This window comes from Bubalus bubalis, chromosome 11 (assembly GCF_019923935.1).
Source record: "Bubalus bubalis isolate 160015118507 breed Murrah chromosome 11, NDDB_SH_1, whole genome shotgun sequence".
In the NCBI taxonomy this organism is placed as follows: domain Eukaryota; kingdom Metazoa; phylum Chordata; class Mammalia; order Artiodactyla; family Bovidae; genus Bubalus; species Bubalus bubalis.
The window spans coordinates 29,762,166-29,781,449 of NC_059167.1; the positions used below are offsets into that span (position 1 = coordinate 29,762,166).

At 45.6% G+C, this 19,284-nt stretch overlaps 1 protein-coding gene across 3 annotated transcripts in view; it reads right to left on the reverse strand.

Annotated features, from left to right (window-relative positions):
- Nucleotides 1-19,284, reverse strand: part of PRKCH (protein kinase C eta) — a 231,207-nt gene that overhangs the window by 80,353 nt on the left and 131,570 nt on the right. For all 3 annotated transcript variants that reach the window (XM_006054431.4, XM_044924894.2, XM_025295408.3), the window contains exons 7-9: nucleotides 16,982-17,109; nucleotides 13,305-13,448; nucleotides 12,947-13,120 (exon numbers count right to left, since the gene is read on the reverse strand). In XM_006054431.4, the coding sequence (XP_006054493.1) occupies nucleotides 12,947-13,120; nucleotides 13,305-13,448; nucleotides 16,982-17,109 (446 nt within the window). The remainder of the gene's footprint in view (nucleotides 1-12,946; nucleotides 13,121-13,304; nucleotides 13,449-16,981; nucleotides 17,110-19,284) is intronic.

Here is a 19,284-nt window from a genome sequence, read left to right on the forward strand (position 1 = left end):
TTGTCTGTTTTTTTTTTTTTAATTGAAGTATAATTGCTTTATATTGCTGTGTCAGTTTCTGCTGTACAGCAAAGTGAATCAGCCATATACATATATAACCCCCCCCTTTTTTTTTATTTCCTTCTCATTTGGGTCACCTCAGAGCACTGAGTAGAGTCCCCTGTGCTATACAGTAGGTTCTCATTAGTTATCTATTTTATACATAGTAGTGTATATATATCATTCTCAATCTTCCAATTCCTCCCACTCCCCTGCTTTTCCCCTTAGTATCCATACATTTTTTTCTCTATGTCTGGATCTCCATTTATGCTTTACAAATAAGATCATCTTTACCATTTTTCTAGATTCCATATATATGAATTAATATACAATATTTGTTTTTCTAACTTACTTCACTCTGTATGACAGTCTCTAAATCCATCCACATGTCTGCAAATGACACAGCTTTGTTCCTTTTATGGCTTAGTAATATTCCAGTGTATATATGTACCACATCTTCTTTTTCTATTCCTCTATTGATGGACATTTAGGTTGCTTTCACATCCTGGCTATTGTAAATAGTGCTTCAGTGAACACTGGGGTACATATTCTTTTTGAATTAAGGTTTTCTGTGGGAATATGCCAAGGAGTGGGATCGCTAGGTCATATGGTAATTCTGTTTTTAGTTTAAGGAACCTCCATACTGTTCTCCATAGTGGCTGTATCAATTTACATTCCCATCAACAGTGCAAGAGTGTTCCCTTTCCACCGCACCCTCTCCAGCATTTACTATTTGTAGATTTTTTTGATAATGGCCATCGTGACCAGTGTGAGATGATACCTCATTGTAGTTTTGATTTGCATTTCTTTAATAATTAGGGTGTTGAGCATCTTTTCACCTGTTTATTGGCCATCTAAATGTCTTTCTTTGGAGAAATGTCTATTTAGGTCTTCTGTCCATTTTGGGGTTGAGTTGTTTGTTTTGATACTGAGCTGCATGAGATGTCTGTATATTTGGGGGATTAATCCTTTGTCAGTTGCTTCATTTGCAAATATTTTTCTCCCATTCTAAGGGTTGTCTTTTCATCTTGTTTATGGTTTCCTTTGCTGTGCAAAAGCTTTTAAGCTTAATTAAATTCCATTTGTTTATTTTTGCTTTTATTTCCATTACTCTAGTAGGTAGATCAAAAAAGATCTTGCTGTAATTTATATTAAAGAGTGTTCTGCCTATGTTTTTCTCTAAGAGCTTTATAGTGTCTAGCCTTACATTTAAGTCTTTATTTCATTTTTAGGGTCTACTTTTAATATGTAGAGACCACACAGTTTTGCAGACAGCCTCTATGGTATCTGTATCTTAAGCTGAAATGACATTTCCATACATGGAAAACAAACGAAAGAAAACAGCAAGTCTGTTTTCCCCTAGAGCACACTTGTATTGCTACCAGAACATTTTTTCTACACTGATTGGGAAATGTTTCTTAAAACTTTATCTCCGTCTGTAAATTCCAGTTATATGCAGCACACAGAGGACAGGAATCTGACTCACAGATAGGAACCCCTTTAAGACCACAGTGACGATGATGAGTTTCATAAAATGTCACTCATTCGGTGCCTTGTTGGCAAAGCAGAAATATAATCATTAAATGCCAAAACATGAGAGCTGCACTATATGGACTGCTTGCTTTCTAACATAACCCATTTTAAATATATGCTCGCTGAGCTAATCTTTTGCTCCCTGGATGCCCCCCGCTCTGATAACTCTGCCCCATCACAACAGCTGGCAGCCTGCTAACTCCTGCTCACATTCAACAGATCCCTTATTTCCACCTCCTCTTCTCAGCTCAGGGCCCCGGTTCCCTCAAATCCACAGTGTAGCTGCTGACAGCTGTTAGCAGCCCCTAAACAGGAACTCTGTCTACAAACTCAGGGGGAAAAAAGATATAATATTTATGTTTTCATAAAGAAGATCTGACACATTTTCTTTGACCTGTGTAGAGAGTAAATTGATCTAGCTTACTTGACTTTCCATATGTAGGCTGGACCACCAGATGCTCACATAAGGCAGGGGTTTTCAACTGGTGAGATTTTTCCCCCCAGGAGCATCTGTTCATGTCTGCAGACTTTTTTGGTTGTCATAATTAGGGACGTGCTATTGGCATTACTGAATGGAGGCTGGGGATGCTCTCATCCTACAGCACACAGGATAGCCCCCACCCTCTCATAAAAAAGGATTATCCTGCCCCCAATGTTAGCAGTGGGCAAACCTCATCACATTACATAAATAAGTGATTTAAATTTTATATACAATTTTTAGTAAATTTAAGTAACTTCATATATATATATATATATTGCTGTTGTTTAGTCATTCAGTCATTTCTGACTTTGTGATCCCATGGACTGTAGCCACCAGGCTCCTTTGTCCATGGGAGTTCCCAGGCAAGAATACTGGAGTAGGTTGTGACTGTCATTCCCTTCCCCAGGGGATCTTCCCGACCCAGGGATCATATATATATATATATATATATATTTTTTTTTTTTACTGGAAAGATTGATTATTCATCAGTCATTTAATTCCCTGACATATTGACCTGCTGGTGAAGGCCAAGGCTGTGGAGATAAAGTTCTGAGCAATGTGGAGGGAACTTCCTGCTACAAATCTGACCTGAAGCCAAAGTAAAGAGGGACAAATTGAATTTATGAAAGTGAAAGAGTTAGTTGCTCAGTTGTGTCCCACTCTTTGTGACCCCATGGACTGCAGCCTGCCAGGCTCTTCTATACATGGAATTCTCCAGGCAAGAATACTGGAGTAGATTGCCATTCCCTTCTCTAGGGGATCTTCCCGACCCAGGGATTGAACCCAGGTCTCCTGCATTACAGGCAGATTCTTTACCATCTGAGCCAGCAGGGAAGCCCCTGGTGAGTTTATGAGCAGGATCTCAATTCCGCAGGTTCCCAAAAGAGACCTGAACCAGTGTGTAGGTCCAGCTCCCTACTTTGCTGGTTGTGTCTAACTCATTTGGAACCACCTTTCACCACTGGTAGACACACACTAGCACAGAAGGTCTGGGCTAGTCACGGGCACTGGCTACTTCCCACTTTGCAAGGAAATCTGAAATGAGGAGTGAGAGGAAGGACAAGGATAAGGCGCTTCCCGTGGGCGTAGGATTGGGATGCATGTAGGGAAGAGGGGAGGCGTTTTGCTGGAAGGGCTCTCCTCTTGTTTTTGTTGGGAATTAAACATTACATCATTTTAATGTTGAAAATATCATATACCATAAGGATGAAATTGAGTTTCTGGGAAGAGTTCCAAGACTCCCTTCGTAAGACCTAAGCAAGACATCATCACAGACCATCCTAAAGAAGTGGGTAGGAGTGAGCTCCAAATACAGCAAGCTCTTTTGCTGTGCAAATATACTGAAAGCTGGATGGCTGCACAGAAAGGAAACAGGAACTCCCTGGGTGGCCCTAAAGGGGAGACAGGGCCTGCCAAAGCCTCTGCCGCTGCAGCACGGAGGGTCTCTGGTGAGAGGAGACGAGGTACTCTCTGGCTTCAGAAGGCAGGAAAAGGAACCCTGCATAGGAGCAGTCAGTCCTGAAGGCATGGATATGGGGGTGGGGGCAGGGAATTTGTCCCCGCAGCCTCCTGTGGGGCTCTCAAGGAAGAGATCAGTCTTCCCAGCAGCAGAAGGAACTCTGTACCAACAGCAACGGTGAGCGCGGCAAGTAAGCTGAGCTGCTGCTTAGCCACGACACCTCCTGCTTTGGACCCCAAACCCACTGCCCTCCCTGCCCCCAGGAATCTCCATCAGGTCTTGAATTCCCTGCACCAGATGGGAATGCACAAGCAAATACAGCTTCAAGACACTTCTCCCAGACTCTCCTGTAAGCAGATGGCTGCTCTGAGCCTGCCCTAAAAGTAATCCCAGAAATTCGACCACCACCAGCCCAGCACAGAGGGGTCACTCTCTGCTATGGACCTGCTACTCAGGTCCCAAATTCCCCAGGAGGACACCAGCTGCTTGAGGGAAGGGGCTCCTTCCTGCTTTGTCCACCGCTGTGTCCTCAGGGCTCAGAGCCGGGTCTACACCCTGGAGGAACTCTGTGCACATTTGCCGAATGAACGAACACCCCCAATCTTCACCAACTGGTGGGCGAGTCTCTGAAATTTCAAGTTGGCAAAGTTTATACTGACAGACAGGGCTGACTTTGTCCTGAGAGGCCCTCGACCTGGAGCCCGAGAAGAGATGGACAAAGCTGTGTTCTGACCAGTGATGAAGTAATTATGGAAAAAGCAAGTATTCCAAAGCTAGAAGACATTAGAGTCTATGGTTTCCACCCAGTGCAGTTGGGTTTCTAGACTGCATGATTCTGGGGGGGCTTGCTCCAGCCACCCACAGATGTTGCCTTAGGTCTTGGTCCCAAGGTCCTAGTTGGTCCTGACAAAGGCCAACCTAGCTTCCCAGGGAAATACCCTCAGGCCACCCTAGGGTGCTAGTTGGACTGTTAGTCTTGTATTCTGGTTGCCCTTCTGAGGAAAGACTGGCCCAGAGGCAAAAATTTCCCCCAGAATCCAGAGCTCCTTTTCAGCTACCTTCCCTTTTGTAGCAGGGAGGAAATACAGTCCTTATACTGTCTATGCCACGCGTATGACTCTCCTCTTGCCAGCCAGACTGAGCATTGCAAACACTGTTTCTTTCCCTTGCCCTCCATCAGTGTGATTCCGGACTGGCTGACTTGTCACTAAACCATCTGGCAGAAAGCCCCTCACGTTCTCATGCCTGGAGCCACTCCTGGCACTTCCAGCCCGGAGCTTTAGAACAGGGCCCCGCTGAGGTCTGAGCATCCATAGTTTGGCAGGTTCCCAGGCATGGTTAGGGAAAACCATAACCAACACTCCCTACCACAGAGCTTCGCCAGTCATCAGACACACAGGGGCCGAGTCTGACCCCGGCAAGTCTCGGCCAAGTCAAAGGAAATGACACACAATCTGTGAACTGCCTTCCACACACTGGAGGTGGGGGGTCCAGGCCATCTCTAGGTCATCACCGTGGGTGACAGCTAGTGACAAGGCCAGTTGCAGCTGAATAACCTCAAAAGGAAACACATGCCAACCCTTTCAAGCCCTTTGGTCACACCAAGTGTTCTGGCATCCTCCCCAAGCAGAGACAGCAAAGGAACAGCAAGAACTCCGGGTTCTCCTATTTCTCATTCATTTTCATGACCCTATTGAGTCACAGATAGTCGGGAAGCTGGGAAGCCTCCGGGGACAGAAGCAAAGGTCCTAAATCAGCACCCACTGTCCCCTGCTAGAAATTCAGAGCCCAGAGATGGCCCATGTGCATTCTGTCCCCAGCGGGAACATGATTAATGTCAGGAATATGCCCAACTGGGAAACACCACGTTCTGGCTTATTTTCTATTTTGATCTGAGCCAACGGCAAACTATACCAAGTGACCCATAAGCAGCCCACATTGTGTTTACGGGACTCAATGCTCAGTGTAAGGAGGAAGCCCAGTTCCAAACAGGTTAAGAAGAAATGGCCTTTCCTTAGGTGTTTTATAAAAGGCCACAAAACCCGATGCTGTGAAAACCTGCTTTTATTCCTGCTTGATAACAGGCAGGGGACCTTCCTCAAGACAAGGGTGCCGTTAGCTCGGCCAGGATGAGAACCCAGAGCTCGCCTATGGAAGGCTGCAGTGCAGTCCCCCCCTGATGAGATTCTGAAAGACGCACTCCAGGGCGACAGGATGATTCTGCTGCCCATCTCTCCTGTGTGTGTCTCTCTTTGACACGTGCACCCCTCTGCTAATATTTAACACACTGACAGAGAAAATAACTCAACTCAGGTTTTTCCCCTGCACCCCTGTTGCCGGGTGATCTTCAGACATATTTTAAGTGTGACTTATGTGCACTGAAATCAGTTTGCACGGGTTAGGTAAGCTGACAGCACTTGGATCACAAGATTCCTAGCCACCCTACCCTTCAAAGGCAGGGTTTCTGCTTTATTGATGGACACTGAGGTGTGGCTTCTTAGGGAAAGCGATGGCCCCCCGCCAGGAACTCCAGGTGCACTGCTTTGTGAGCAACCCCCTGCAGGGGACACCTGACGACACTCCATCGCCCGGCTGCTGTCCCTGTAAAAGGAGGTTCTGTGTAATGCCTCCCCCGCCCAGGGCAGCAGATCACCAGCGCACAAACGCGCTCACGGCTCCAGCGTGGCCTGGGCACCGGGCACAGTGCGTCCTGTTTTCCAAATGGAAACCTTTGCTCTTACAAACTGGGTCTCTGAACAAAGGCTAAAGCATCTGACCAGTGTTTACTCTGCCGCTCCCCCTCCTGCTGCTGCTGCCCCTTTGTTCATCCTGGTCTCGGCCCTCAGCTCTCAGCCAGGCTCCAGGAGCGCCAAGGAGAGCCCCGGGAGCTGGGGGTGGGGAGACCCGGATTCCAGGCCATAAATGCCAGCAGGCTCAGCTGCCGACACAACAGTTCCTGATTAAGATGAAAGGAGTGTGAAGTGAATTTAACCTGAAAGGGTGGGAAAGGCAGTGTACCCCAGGCCAGCAGCCCGGACCTGGGTGCTCCTGGCTTCAGGAGGCCTCACTCCCCCGACCCCATCGACAAAGAAACAGAAGCACGTTGCAGGAACTGGCAAACAGAACAAAGAAGAAAAAGATCATCCATAATTCCACTGCCTTCATAAGAGTCCCTGATAGTTTACTGGCATCATTTCCTTTCTGTTTTTTTTTTTTTGAAGAGGGGACAGGTTTGCCAAGTTGCTCTCCCAGGAGGAACCTGAAATGGATTCACACTGCTAATTATCATAAATTCTGTACTATTTCCTGGCCTCCCATCTCTTGTCCCACCAGTTACTCTGTTTAATTTTGGGCAAGTAATTTAGCTCCTCCTTCACTTTGCTGCTGCTGCTGCTGCTGCTAAGTCGCTTCAGTCGTGTCCGACTCTGTGCGACCCCATAGACAGCAGCCCACTAGGCTCCCCCATCCCTGGGATTCTCCAGGCAAGAACACTGGAGTGGGCTGCCATTTCCTTCTCCAATGCATGAAAGTGAAACGTGAAATTGAAGTCGCTCGGTTGTGTCCGACTCCCAGCAACCCCATAGACTGCAGCCCACCAAGCTCCTCCATCCATGGGATTTTCCAGGCAAGAGTACTGGAGTGGGGTGCCATTGCCTTCTCCGCCTCCTTCACTTTATCACTCAGCAAAATAAAGATAATAATTGTACCCATCTTCTAGGGCTGATGTAAGAATTGTATGGAATAAATCATATATGTTAGATGCTTCTGAAAGTAACATACAATCTTTTAACTACTTAATATTCAATCATATCTCTACTGGCCAAAAACTTTCATCAAGTAGTACATTTTTTAAGTAGATTCCCATTGCTGAAGACTGAGGTTGTTTCCAGTATCTTCCTAGTATAAATTATGCACTGAAAATTAAACATATTAATGCATAACATCTTATTCTTTATGTTGCTTTCTTTGGCTAGGTTATTAGAAATAAAATCAACAGATCCAAGAGTATAAACATTGATCCAGACTGTAAGCCATGATCCAGATTAACTAATTATTCACAAACTATTAGAATTTACAATGCTTTCAGAAATTTATGAGAATGCCAATGGAATGATGTACTTGCAAGTAATATGTATTATGATAAAAAAAATCTGGGGCAATAATTCATGGGCCCATAATTCTATGTAGCAAACTTGATAAATTATCTAATATTTGAAATTTGCTTATCTTTTTGTTTTGACCAAGAACAAAAAGAGCTCGAAAATCCCTATTTTGTGAGTGTTTATGGTTACCGTCATGTAGGGTCTGTGCTGGCCCCTGGGAGTCCCAGGACTGTTTTAGTGTGGGGAAGGAGGCAGTCAGCACAACACCCAGTTGGTTCACTTTTGAACCATGGCATGCATGTGGCAAGAGCGTGTCTGCATTCTCGCCTTTGGTCCTCACAGCAATCCTGCTTTCATCTCCACCACAACTCTAGGGCTCAAAGGAATTTTAAGGGAGTTGCAAGCCATTCAGACAGAGGACAACAGACTTGGAAGGACTCAGCTTCCTTTTCCAAGGGCAAGGCTGCTGCCATATCAACAGGTTGGAGGGGAGCCAGTGCAGACAGAAGGGGCTTAAGCAGATGCTGAATCAACAACCTCTATGTTGTACAAGATACCAAGTGGACGGAGCCGGACTCCAGAGTCAGCCTGACCCAGAGATGAACCTTGTTTCCATCACTCGGCTCAAGGGAGCCTTAGCAAGTTGCTTCCTTTCTCCTGGGCCTCAGAGACACTCATTCCGAAGGCCTGGACAGTGAGAGAAGCGCTGTTTCTACCAGCATCTTTACAATAAAGTGACACATTGCAAATGCTGGGGAGTGGCTCCCACGCCTCACCTCGGGTCCCTTCTAAATTCTGCAAGGGCGACTGTTAACAGTTTTGCGTGACACATTGATCAGCATCTTCTTTTAGATGTCAGGGGCTGCCAAAGCCAGTTGCTGAAAAGTAGTCATTTACCTGCTGTGATTGCTCATAGTAACTGGCATTTTCTGTTCTTTATACTTAGTTTTTCAATAGCAAATGCGGATAGTGACTGAGGACTTCTGACAGATGGACTGATGCAGAGAGCAAATGACATGCATATGTAGAGTCTGATACCTTGCAAATCCGAGAGATGGCTTAAACTATAGCAATATGAAAACTGCATATCTTTATCTCAGCATAAGAAAAATGCACTTGATTCTTTTAAGCTGTTCCTACCACTTTATCATCTAGACTTAGGGGAGGGGAAAATTACCTTTATCCTTTGCTTTGGAGACATCTACTGCAACACACAAATTTTAAACCCCAAAGTCAGCTCTGGTGCAGAAATAAAAATCACCTTGTGGTAGCGACTGCCACCTTGTGGCCATATATGAAACTGTCACTAAAAATAGATGCTGCTGCTGCTGCTGCTGCTAAGTCGCTTCAGTCCTGTCAGACCCTGTGCGACCCCATAGACGGCGGCCCACCAGGCTCCCCCGTCCCTGGGATTCTCCAGGCAAGAACACTGGAGTGGGTTGCCATTTCCTTCTCCAATGCAGGAAAGTGAAAAGTGAAAGTGAAGTTGCTCAGTTGTGTCCGACTTTTAGTGACCCCATGGACTGCGGCCCACCAGGCTCCTCTGGCCACGGGATTTTCCAGGCAAGAGTGCTGGAGTGGGGTGCCATTGCCCTCTCCGAAAAATAGATGGCCAATGTTAATAAAGGCCTGGAGCCACTGAGGACTCTGATGAAGAGGGTGTGGCCTCAAGGGGCCCAGGCTGTGAGAGGCAAGAAGAAGGAATACAAGGGAAACTGCAGCCCAAGAAGCTATTAGTTGGACTTTAAGGTGCTTGGACAGCATGGGAGTGCATGCCATGCATCCCCTTTCACCTGTCCTCCTGCCTCCTGGCTTCCCTGCTCCATCCGTTCTCCATGCTGCGCATGTGCCTTTGCCAACACAAGGGGCCCTTACATATATGTGATATTCAGCCTCACTTACTGTTGGAGAAATGCCAGTTAGAACTCCAAAGTCACGTTAAAAAAAAAATCTCTCCAGCCATCAAAATGATAGGCAGCGTTATAACAGGAGAGGAGGGGAAATAATCCTTCCCAAATGTGGTTTGGGAGTGTGAATTTAGAAATACGGCCAGCAAGTGGAAAGAGCTTGGGCTCAGCAGTCAGACTGCCTGGCTTTAAAACCTCTGCCACTTGGAAGCTAAATTTCTTCCTGCCTCAGTTTGCTCATTTGTAAAATGGGAGTGATGTTAACAGAACTTACTTCACAGGATTACCATAAAGATTGATAATACACACAAGGCACTTAGAACAGTGCCTGGTATATAAGTGATAAAGTCTTAGCTATTTTCAGCCATGATAGGGGAGAAGGCCCACTAGACCCCATAAGAATCATAAATCCATCCATTTTTGACCAAGCAATACCACTTCTCATAGTGTCCCATATAGAAATCATAGCACAGGTACATAAGATAAAAGTACAAGCGACTCATTGTAAATTTGATTGAAATAAAAGTTAAGTATAACCTAAGTATTTACCAATAGGAAATAGGTTAAATAATTTGTATTATGGTCTTAAAATGGAATACTATGCAGCCATTATAAATGAGGCAGTCAGGTATATTCAAATATGAGACAATCTCATTATACATTATGTTTTTTTCAGACAAATAAGGTGAATGGGGATGCAATGCACAATGTGGTGACTATAGTTAACGATATGGTATTGAATATATGAAAGTTGCTGAAAGTATTTCTTAAAGGTTCTCAACACAAGACAAAAAGTGTGCTGATAGATGCTAACTAAATTTAGATGTGGTGTTCATTTTACTACATATGGAAATATAAAATCATTTTTTTGTACACCTAAAACAATGTTAAATGTCAATTATATTTCATTTTTTAATATGCAAATTTTTAAAAAGTATAAATTTTGCAAGATGTATTACAGAGATTTACTCTCTTAATAAAATCATTTTGGATTTTTTCCTTAAGAAGACAGGGGTGGGGGACTTCCCTAGTGGTCCAGTGGTTAAGACTCTGTCTTCCAAGGCAGGTGACACAGGTTGGATCCCTGGTTGGGGAACTAAGATCCCACACACTTCAGGGCAACTCAGCCTGAGCGCCACAGCTACTGAGCACGCATGCCTCTACTAGAGGGAAGCCCACATGTTGGAATGAAGTCTGTGTGCCACAACCAAGACCCAGGGCAGCCAAAAATAAACAAGTATTTTTTAAAAGGAGGGTACAGAATGGTGTGCAAATATATACCACCATTTATGTTATTTTTTTTAAATAAATACAGATGCATATATGTTGTGTGTATGTATGCTTTTGTGTACAAACAATTCTCTGAAAGGCTATACATGAAATTACTAATAATAGTTTCAATCAAAGAAAGAAGATGAATACTTAGAGAATGCTTATATTACCCACTGCATACAAAAATTTGCTTTTTCATAGTTTAAATCTGTAGTCTGGTATGCCATTCTTCTGCTTAAATGTCTTTCATTCATTCTTAGGGCTAAAATACAAGCTCTTTTAACAGAGCCTTCAAGGCTCTCACAGCCTGGTCCTGGCCTGCCCCACTTCTTCAGCCCCAGTTCTCACTAGGCCCCTTCTCAACCTCACATTTTGCGCTTGTGGGCTTTATTCACCCTTTTTGTTCCTGTTTACCGGTGGTGGTTTAGTCGCTCAGTCATGTCCAACTCTTGCGACCGCATGAACTGTAGCCCTCCAGGCTCCTCTGTCCATGGGATTTTCCAGATAAGAATTCTGGAGTGGGTTGCCATTTTCTTCTCCAGGGGATCTTCCTGACCCAGGGACCGAACCTGCATCTCCTGTTTAGGAGGCGGATTCTTTACTGACTGAGCTACCATAGAAGACCTGTTTACTGGTAGACCCACTGGAGCTGTTCACCTTGTACAACATACTCCCTTTCACTCTCTCTGCCTGATTAATTCTAACCGGTCCTTCTGGTTCCAGTGTAGCTGTAACTTTCCCTAGAAATGCCTTGCAGCATCCCTGGACCAGGTGTGATGCCCCCATCCCACTCCTACCATGGCCTTTACCTCCCTGATGGCGGCAGAGACAAGGGACGTGTCCTGAATTCTCTTTCAGAATGCCTTTGAGAAGCAAGAAGTTTGGGAAATAACTGTCAGACCCTCCCGATGCCTTCATAGGAGCTCTCTCCCCTCTCCATTGACAGCAGAAGCCCAGTCCTGAGCCCAGTCTAAGTGGGCTGCAGAATGCCCCACCTCAGGGATGAGTCAGGTGGATGGGAGCCCATTGTGACAAAGCAGCTTATCTCAGCTAGATATTTGCTCTTCCAGCCTCCTCTGCAACTCAGGATGAGCCTATAACTCAAGTCTAGGAAAGATTTTTCTATCCCTGATAAGAGGAAAGTGTATGAAGCCCTTCGACCTCTGCTCCCTGTGCTTCCTGCTTTAGATGCTGTCATGTGATGTGAGATGGTTAGGGCTGTGATATTAGGGCAAGTACCTTGAGACCTCAAGGGGAAGAGATGCTGAATGACACTAAGCATCTCATACAATCCTAATAGTGCTATCATGAGACTTCTCAAGAAAAAAGCCTCTACTATGAACTAAACTCATCCTTTCTGTTTATTGTGTAAACCACTACCAGTCATATATCCTGTTAACCGCAGCCAAAAGCATTCCTAATTGCACCCCATGATGAAAGTGGTCGCTCAGTCGTGTTCGACTCTTTGCGACCGCATGGACTGTAGCCTACCAGGCTCCTCCGTCCATGGGATTTTCCAGGCAAGAGTACTGGAGTGGATTGCCATTTCCTTCTCCAGGGGATCTTCCTGACCCAGGGATTGAGCCCAGGTTTCCTGCATTGCAGGCAGATGCTTTACAGTCTGAGCTACCAGGGAAGTTCCCACCCCATGATGACAGAATCCCAGGATCAGTCCACGGAATCAAGCAAAGGGTCCTTGACTGAGGCCAGGAGCAAGGCCTTGGGACATTACAAATCAAGGTGCCCTCTTTGGGCCTATCCTGGTCTGAACTCTTTTCCCCGGGTCAGAAACAGTTTAGCATTTAGCAATGGAGCCAAGGTCAAAGTCACCAGGATAAGCAGCCCATGATGTTTACTGTCTTCTTGGACTTCTGTAACCTTCACTCTGCTAGAGAAGACTTATGTACAAAGACATTTTTAATCTTAGGACACACAACCCTCAAAATGATCCTTCTCCAGGACAACATGAAAGGAAGCGGTTAGTTCATTGGTTCTGGTCATCAGAAGTCACTGGGTACTTCAAATGACCCTACCTTGGGAGTCTCCACCCTCCAAAGTTTCTGATCTGCTACTTTATGAAACCTTCGACATATTGCAGTCTGAACTTTTGAAGAAAGGAGGCCATGGGGTGGTGAATGGGAGCCATACTTACAGGGGTCTGAAAGCAGCAGAAGAGCTGCGTGAGGAAGGGGTGACTGCGGGCCAGGGACAGGATCCTTTTCTCGGTCATGGTGCACTCCACATCGTCATCCTGCAGGATCACGTCCTTCTTCAGCACCTTCACAGCATAGAGGTCTCCTGTTTCCTTGATTCTTGCAAGCATCACCTATGGCAAAGCAGCAGGAAGGAGCGTGAGCAGGAGAACTCCTGCAGCTCTTAGGGTATGGCCTTGCCTGGGGCAGAAGGCCGATGGCAGGTGGGAAACAGGCGTGTGGATACATTCCTGCACAGACAAACAACCTCCATGGAGCAGGCTTCCTTTAACCCAAACAGCTGAAGCCAAGACTCACCTTCCCAAAGCTGCCCTTCCCCAACACTCGGATGAACTCAAAGTTGTCGATCCCAAGTCGGTTGGAGGAATTTACCCCAATGCCATTTCCTTCTTTGGTGCTCTCCTTTCCCTGTCGTCTTAGGGTTGATCTAGAAACAAGCTTCTGCAAAGAAGAAATACATGGAATCAGAAATCCCAGTGGAACTTGAAGCAGTTACAGATGGAGAAGACCTTACTTGCAGCTTCACCCCTCAATATAGCACATGGGGAGAGGTTAATACAGCTTGACATGTGATCAGGTTCTGCCACTCAAAGCTGCTTCAGCATAAACTCCTGATCTGTGCTTACTGTATTTGGGTAAGAATCATTTAAAAAAAAAAAAATGGAGAAGGCAATTGCACCCCACTCCAGTACTCTTGTATGGAAAATCCCATGGATGGAGGAGCCTGGTAGGCTGCAGACCATGGGGTCGTGAAGAGTCGGACAGGACTGAGCGACTTCACTTTCACTTTTCCCTTTTATGCATTGGAGAAGGAAATGGCAACCCACTCCAGTGTTCTTGCCTGGAAAATCCCAGGGACGGGGGAGCCTGGTGGGCCACCGTCTATGGGGTCGCACAGAGTTGGACACGACTGAAGCGACTTAGCAGCAGCAGCAGCAGCATTTAAAAATAATCTAGGCCACTGAGTTTCAGTTTGTGCTCAAATGGCAGCATACAGAAACACTGTCTCAGCCTGGGCCACCTGCTTGCTTTCTCCAGGTGACCACATTCTAAGAGCGCCATCTGGTGTCCAAGTCCTACAAGTAGCAGATTTCACAACTGCTCTGAAAATCAAAATGAGAACAAAAGAAGTAACGTGATAATATACATTTTAAATTATAGAAGAGAAATGAAAATTAATGTAAATATTGGAACATAGAGCAAATATATGAAGGATAATATCGACAACACCTATCATCTCATCAGCCCTCTTCAACAAAAAATAAAAACAACATAAATATACACACATCTATCTTTACGCTTGATTAATTTTTAAAAAGACAATGAAATTGTTGTTTCATAACACTAATTTTAACATTTTGCATGCTATTATCATACTAACATATTATGTTAATTGCATGCTATTAACATATTATGCACAGTTCTAAATGTCCTTCAAGAACATGAGTTTTAAAAAGCTGTCCAATAATTCATTTTATGGATATATCACAATTGATTCAATAACTCCCCTGATACTGGACATACAGAATATCCCCATTTTTCTCTATATAGATAACACTCAGTGATCGTACTTGCATGCACATCTTCATATCAGGGTGATAAGGAGTCTGGGCTCTCAAGCAGGCTGCCTGGGTTCAAATCACAGCTCTGCAACCCAACCCTGTGACCATGGACCAGTCACCCACCTCTCCGTGCTTCAGTTTCCACTCCTAACAAAGGGGATGTTACAGCACCTGCCATGTGGCTCGTTAATGAGGAGTAAATGAATAACTGAGCCTAAAGCTCTTAGATCAGTGCCTGGCACATTCAATAAACCTAAGCTGCATTGTTATATCAGCAAGATCATCATTAGCATCCTCTATTCAGATAACTTTCCAAAAAGGGAACTCTTTGAACCAAGGATTTAAGTTTGAAGACTTCAGATGCACGGTCAACTTGCCCTCCAGAAAGATTAACCGCCAATACAGTGAGAGCTCCTAGGTCACCAGATGGAACCAGAAGAACTCTTCAGAGAGTTCTCCAGCCCCATCCTGCAGAGGACGCTACCTACAGACAAGACGACGGTGCAGATGTCCATCTTGGGATATTTAAGACAAGCAGACCAGAATAGACAAGAGACCAGAAGTCTAACATCTTGGAGCATTTGACCTACTAAAAAACAGCTAATTTGGGGCAACTTCTAAGCAATGTTTGCCATAAACAGCTGGGCAACAGCCTGAAACTGCAAGGATTGTACTTATTCAACCAAGTGAAACAGTGATTGAAGATACAAAATGGATCATTTTTAAAAATCCAATTGTTTTCATAGTTTCTCCTCATAAATTTTTCTAAGACAGAAAAACTTTACCAGCTTGAATTTCACTTCCTCCACGTAAATCCTTCCCCTGGTTGGGCTGGCCCTGGCCAGAAAACGTCAAGCCAGTGTTTCTCAATCTTTTTTTTCTTTTAACCCATTCTTCTCTTTTGATAGACTGAAGACGTCACTCTTTAGTGATGAACTGTCAGATAACAGGTAATTTGGGTTTTCTCACTATTAAGTGTCAGAACATTAAAGATACTTGGTTCAAATGACATGTGACACTGCCCATTCCTGGAGATTGTGCCGCATGGCTCAGCTCATTCCCATGGAGTTTCAGAAGCTCTGGGCAGGCTGAAAGCCCTAACCTGACACTCTTCAGGCACAGTAGTCTGCGTGCATGCATGCTAAGTCGCTTCAGTCATGTCTGACTCTGTGCAACCCTAAGGGCTGTAGCCTGTTAGGCTCCTCTGTCCATGAGATTCTCCAGGCAAGAATATTGGAGTGGGTTGCCATGTCCTCCTCCAGGGGATATTCCCAACCCATGAATGGAACCTGCGTCTCTTACAACTCCTGTGTTAGGAGGTGGGTTCTTTATCACTAGCACCACCTGGGCTTCCATGGTAGCTCAGATGGTAAAGAATCTACCTCCCATTGCAGGAGACAATCCCTGGGTCAGGAAGATTCCCCAGAGAAAGGAATGGCAACCCACTCCAGTATTCTTGCCTGGGAGATCCCATGGACAGAGGAGCATGCTGTGCTACAGTCCAGGGGGCTGCCAAGAGTTGGACACGACTGAGCCGCATTCCCTTTACCTTTCCTCAAATCAAGAAATACAATGTCAATCCAAGGCCCCGATCTACCAGGTGGGGCCCTCCACCTGGTAGAGGTGGTTAGTGATGACATTTTTGGACAGCCAAGCACCTGACAGTGATTGCACTTCCCTTCCTAAGTATCCAAAGATATTTGCCAGTTCAGTCTAGAATCTTCCTGAACCAGACATCAAGCTACACATTTTAGAAGCCACAGCCATAGCCACGGATCATTCCCCAGCTCTCAGCAGACCCCAGCTAGCAAGGCAGCATTAGGATGCGGCTGAAGCTCTAACAGACCAGGGGAGGCTACGGGTCACTCAGGGAGGGGGCAAGACAAAAGGCACACAGCAACAGGCCCGCTCCACCCACCCCCGAGAGCCGAGACGAAGGAACTCCTGTCTGTGGCTGGACCAGAGATAAGTTCACCATCCATACAAAAACTTCACACTCTGGATTCCAGGGCTGTGGAGAGTGTCAGCTCTTCAAGTTCAACGCTTTCAGAGAGGAGGAAGCAGAGGCCCACAAGTTACTGGCCAGCTGTACAGCTGGGGACCCCACCAAGAGTAGAACCCAGGCCCCTGGATTCCAGGCTTTTCACCAGACCACAATGACAGGAAGCTGATTTACCAAAAAAAAAAAAATCCTTTTTCTGCTTATTGCAATGTCTGCACACTCACTATTTGTTGTTACATAACTGTATATAGAACCTTATTTGTAGAAGAAAATGCTCTTTAAAAATGCAATAAATCTGTTTACCGTATTTGCTGAGACTAGGACTTGGATCACGCCACACACTACACGAGGACTCACCACATCTGGGAACAATGTCCAGATTATAATATGGGAAAACAGTCAAGGCTCACCGAGGTTGGAGAAATATTTCCGGGTTGGAGGCCCATTCCTGCCAGAGTCTTGGCCAGCTCCACCGCGTTTACCCCGCAGTTTGGGGCCACGTTCGCCTGACATCGAATGTGTACATTCATTTTACATACTGGAGGGAAAAGGAGAAAGGAATCCATGTTCAGAAAAGAGCCACGTCAACATGAGATGTAAAACAGAACCGTGATGACCTGAGAGGCTGTGGCTGGGCAACGGCACAGGCTGAACAATGCCATCTGCTCTTAAAATTCAACGGACTCAAATAATGATCCCTGACAGGGGAGCCTGGTGGGCTGCCGTCTAAGGGGTCGCACAGAGTCGGACACGACTGAAGCGACTTAGCAGCAGCAGAGTGTAAGTCCCTGACTTTCTCTATTTCTGTTCTGTGCAGAAGCAGAAAGCCTAGCACACTGAAGAATAAATTTCAAATATCTTTTTTTTTTCCCACTGCGACTTGATGAAAGACATTCAACTATGCTACATTTTAACAATCATCACCGATTTCCCAGCATGATTCAACACGGCTTAAAATGTTCATAGAGTGACAGCTCAGTAAACTAAGTAACAAGGAAACATGCCAAGTGACTTTATACTCTTTCTTGTGCCTCTAAAAAAAGGTAGTAATCACAAAGCCATGTGTAGATGGCTGTTCAAACAGTGAAATGGTGAGTCTGAAAGAAAAACCTCTAAGTACAGCCTTCTTTCTGAGCATTGTCTTTGGGTGGCCCCCACAGCACAGAACGCGGCATCCTGTGTGGCTGCGTTTCTCAGGGCTTTCAGCCTGTGGCTTCATGGGTGACAAAAAGCAATTGATTTAAAGGTCAAAGTAAGTGGCAGTTGGAAGAGCAGAGTGAAGCAAGCTAAGCTCCTGGCGCACAGGAAGCTGACTTGGGATGATGAAAGACCTGAGGTTTAATCAGCACAAAGTTCTGATATGGTTTCTTGACCTGGTTCTGCAGAGGGGAGGCAGAAATGAAACAGCATAATACATGTTTGGGGTGTGTCAGCCCATCTTTGGAAGGATGCACAGATCCAGATTTTGTGGGGGCTAAATTTATGCGATGTAGGGTTATCTTCTTTGAGAAAAAGAACACTCTGGGGCTTCTCTGGTGATTCAGTAGTTGGGAATCCGCCTGCCAATGTAGGAGACACTGGTTCGATCCTTGGTCCGGAAAGCTCCCACATGCTGTGGGGCAACCAAGCTGGTGTGCCACAACTATTGAGTCTGTGCTCTAGAGCCCGGGAGCCACAGCTACTGAAGCCCGCACACCCTAGAGCCCGTTCTCCCCAACAAGAGAAGCCACCGCAATGAGAAGCCCGTGGACCACAACTACAGGGTAGTCCTGCTCGCTGCGACTAGAGAAAAGCCCATGTATAGCAACGAAGACCCAGCACAGTCAAAAATAAATAACAAAATCATTTTAAAAAAGAAAAAGAACACTCCATCAAGTAGAGAGTTTGGAAGGTGCCTTGCAAGGGAGGGACTCTGAAGCTTAAGCTTTATTAGCTTCATAGGACATCCTCCTCTCTCAGGAAGGCTGGTACGGAGACATACAAGCCAGTAGTGGCCTTTCTAAAGCACCACGTGACAATAACGGCAACAATTACAGGAATTCTGTAGGTGCGCTCTCCTTAGCACCACCGGGGACAAGAACCATGCAGATGAGCCCCACCCATGGCTCTGTACAGAGCACACAAGAGCAGAAAGTGACTTTCACCCTAGAAAGGGACACCACCCAGCTAATGATTAAGAAGTGCCTAAAACAAAGCCTCATGGGCACTGTCTGCTGTTTTGGTTGAAAAAGAATTTATTTCACGTATCTATGAAAAAAGAATCCTCGTGACTCCCATGGACTGTAGCCCATCAGGCTCCTCTGTCTATGGGGATTCACCAGCCAAGAATACTGGAGTGGGTTGCCATGCTCTCCTCCAGGGGATCTTCCCCACCCAGGGATGGAACCCAGGTCTCCTGCATTGCAGGTGGATTCTTTACCTTCTAAGCCACCAGGGAAGCCCACACACACAAAGCACACATGGAAAAAGAATAAGCAAATGGGGCTCTGGAGAAACAAAAGAATTGGCCTTTCTTAAAAACAAGGGACTAGCCCCTTGTTGGTAATAGAAGCAGGTTTGGTAAGTCCAGCCAGTGGAAGTTACCCAGTTTTATTGACATGAACTCTGCCTTCCTCTGGTGACTTAGAATGTGTCTAAGTCACATGAACTTCACATGTGTTTCAGCAGGGGACAGTGCATCCCACGACAGCCAGACTGTTTCAGAAACACTCGT